Raw genomic sequence first — 3,283 nt, forward strand, 5'->3', positions numbered from 1 at the left:
GACAGAGCGAGACTCCGCCTCAAAAAAAAAAAAAGAAAAGTAATGGATGGTTCATTTTCTCATGGAAACCAAAATTCAAATATTTAATAACTGGTGAACTGTGATAGGTGACTGGAGAAGGTTGTAGTGTTTCATTGTTTAGCTTTTTTGTTAATCGGTGCTCATTGCAAAAAAATAAAGTTTAGGCCGGACTTGGTGGCTCACACCTGTAATCACTCAGCACTTTGGGAGGCTGAGGCAGGTGGATCACCTGAGGTCAGGAGTTCAAGACCAGCCTGACCAGCATGGTGAAACCTCGTGTCTACTAAAAATACAAAAATTAGCTGGGCATGGTGGCACGTGCCTGTCATCCCCGCTACCCAGAGGCTGAGGCGGGAGAATCGCTTGAACCTGGGATGCAGAAGTTTCAGTGAGCCGAGATCATGCCACTGCACTCCAGCCTGGACAACGGAGTGAGATCTTGTCTCAAAAAAAAAAAAAAAAAAAAAAAAAAAAATCTTGTCTCAAAAAAAAAAAAAAAAAAGTTTGTAAGTATATACGGTATAAAATGAAAACCCCACCCATTACAAAGGTGTCCTTCCATCAGCATTTAGAAGTTTTATCTACATTTTCAGTTGCACATTGCTTATGCCAATTTATATTCCTTAACAGTATATCAAAATGTTCTTTTCCGAAGGTATAATCGTAACACGCATTTTTTAAAGCTTGCTTTAAAAATATTACCAAAATATGGCTGGGTCGGTGGCTCACACCTATAATCCCAGCACTTTGGGAGGCTGACACAGGTGGATCACCTGAGGTCAGGAGTTTAAGACTAGCCTGGCCAACATGGTGAAACCCCACCTCTACAGAAAATACAAAAATTAGTTGGGTGTGGTGGTGCATGCCTGTAGTCTCGGCTACTCAGGAGGCTGAGGCAGGAGAATTGTTTGAACCCAGGAGGCGGAGGTTGCAGTGAGCTGAGATCGCACCATGGCACTCCATCCCGACTCTGTCTCAAGAAAAAAATCAGTAAATAAAATATGACTAAGATATATTGTTTAATATTTTCATGTCCTTTTAGTACAGCCTTAAATTTTTATGTGCCTAGTACTGTAGAAATAAAAGTCTCTGAAACCTTGGGCTATTTGACGAGTTTATCATTTAAGGAAGAAAAGATTATTTTCCCTCCCATTAATGCATAACAGCTGATAGGATATTGCTTAATATTGTTTTGATGGTGATAGTTTCTTGTATGACTCTTTGTGCATCAAATACAGAAGTCCTATTTCAGCTATTATTTCAGTAAATGCATTTCTTACTTTTTTTTTTTTTTTTTTTGAGCCAGAGTTTCGCTCTTGTTGCTCAGGCTGGAGTGCAATGGCACGATATCAGCTCACTGCAACCTCCGCCTTCCAGGTTCAAGCGATTATCCTGCCTCAGCCTCCCGAGTAGCTGGGACTACAGGCGCCCGCCACCTCGCCCAGCTAATATTTGTTTTTTTAGTAGAGACGGGGTTTCACCGTGTTAGCCAGGATGGTCTCGATCTCCTGACCTCGTGATCCGCCCGTCTTGGCCTCCCAAAGTGCTGGGATTACAGGCTTGAGCCACCGCGCCCGGCCTTGTTTTTTTTTTTTTTAAGTAGAGACTGAGTTTCACCGTGTTAGCCAGGATGGTCTCGATCTCCTGACCTTGTGATCCTCCCTTCTCGGCCTCCCAAAGTGCTGGGATTACAGGCTTGAGCCACCGCGCCCGGCCTTGTTTTTTTTTTTTTTAAGTAGAGACTGAGTTTCACCGTGTTAGCCAGGATGGTCTCGATCTCCTGACCTTGTGATCCTCCCTTCTCGGCCTCCCAAAGTGCTGGGATTACAGGCTTGAGCCACCGCGCCTGGCCAATTTTCTGTTTTATATGTGAAATTAGTGTTCATAAGCAAGTCACCAGCTGTTTAAAATAAAACTGTTAATCAAAACTTGATGTAATGAATTAATATTGACTGACTTCCCTGTAGGCAGAAGAAGAGTTCAACATAGAGAAAGGTCGGCTTGTGCAAACTCAAAGACTAAAGATTATGGAATATTATGAGAAGAAAGAGAAACAGATCGAGCAGCAGAAGAAAATGTAAGTAGATCTGGGTTACAGTATTAAGCTAAGAAGTTTTCCGAAGTCATGAGATGAAGACGGAGCAGGCGCTTTGGAGTCAGGCTCTGACAGATTGTTTAAATTCTCTTTCTTCATTTGTGAAAATCGAAGCTTGACAGGATTATTCAAAGATGAAACTGCAGGCTGGGCAAGGTGATTCACGCTTGTGATCCTGGTGCTTTGGGGAGGCTGAGGGAGGAGGATTGCTTCAGCCTAGGAGTTCAAGTTCTTTCTCTACAGTTTTAAGTTGTTACTTATGCTATTTTTCAATACCATTTTGCAGTCAGATGTCCAATTTGATGAATCAAGCGAGACTCAAAGTCCTCAGAGCGAGAGATGACCTTATCACAGTGAGTAATTAACCCCTATTAGTTACAAAATTATTACATGTTTATTTGTTTGCCTATTGTAGATTACTAGTTAGCATTAATTAAGGAGTTGATTGAATAATTTTTAGAGAGAAAACATTCAACAAATTATTATAATAAATACAAAAGTGAGTAAGAGCCAAGCCCTGTATTAAAGGACTTTCTGATCTAACGAGCATGTAAGACTCCTGGATCATAGCACACACTATAGGAGGACTGCACAGTACATGAGAGTACAGGAAGCAGTGAGACTAGAACCATCGGATGGTTAATACAGAGGCCATGAGTGTGAGGCTAAAGAACTTCACCTGTTTTCAACAGAAAGCTGTGGAAACTTTGGTATTATTTTGTGGAGAATATCATAGATAAGGCTCACGATATAAGCATGCAGGCTAAATTTAACAGGGAAGAGGCTAGAAAAAAGAAAACCATATGGAAAGTATTACAGTCCTCTAAGGAAGAGGGCAGAAACCTCCAGAAGCATACCACTTCATTGAGAAAGTGTAGAGCTATTTGGATTATATTCGTGAACCAAACAGGGATGCCTGCTGTTTCCACTGTTACTCATTGTGACTGTAAAATAGAAAGTAGATCTCTCTATAATAGCTACTGAAATTATTAAATTACTAGGAGTAAATCCTATATAAAAACAGGTATAAAACTAAAAATCTAGAACTTGAATAAATGGAAAACATGCTGTTTTCTTAGGTGAGACAGAAAGACGAACTGGTATTCCAAGTTGTCAGTTCTTACTAGATTGATCAGTTCTTTTTTTCCTTTTCTTTTTTTTTTTTTT

At 40.5% G+C, this 3,283-nt stretch overlaps 1 protein-coding gene across 1 annotated transcript in view; it reads left to right on the forward strand.

The window, feature by feature from the left end:
• The window catches only part of ATP6V1E1 (ATPase, H+ transporting, lysosomal 31kDa, V1 subunit E1), a 66,441-nt gene that overhangs the window by 32,410 nt on the left and 30,748 nt on the right, over positions 1 to 3,283 (forward strand). Inside the window, exons 3-4 of the mRNA XM_011945659.1 lie at positions 1,989 to 2,098; positions 2,403 to 2,469. Of these exons, the coding sequence (XP_011801049.1) occupies positions 1,989 to 2,098; positions 2,403 to 2,469 (177 nt within the window). The remainder of the gene's footprint in view (positions 1 to 1,988; positions 2,099 to 2,402; positions 2,470 to 3,283) is intronic.

Source organism: Colobus angolensis, unplaced genomic scaffold, assembly GCF_000951035.1.
Source record: "Colobus angolensis palliatus isolate OR3802 unplaced genomic scaffold, Cang.pa_1.0 Scaffold242, whole genome shotgun sequence".
Lineage (NCBI taxonomy): Eukaryota > Metazoa > Chordata > Mammalia > Primates > Cercopithecidae > Colobus > Colobus angolensis.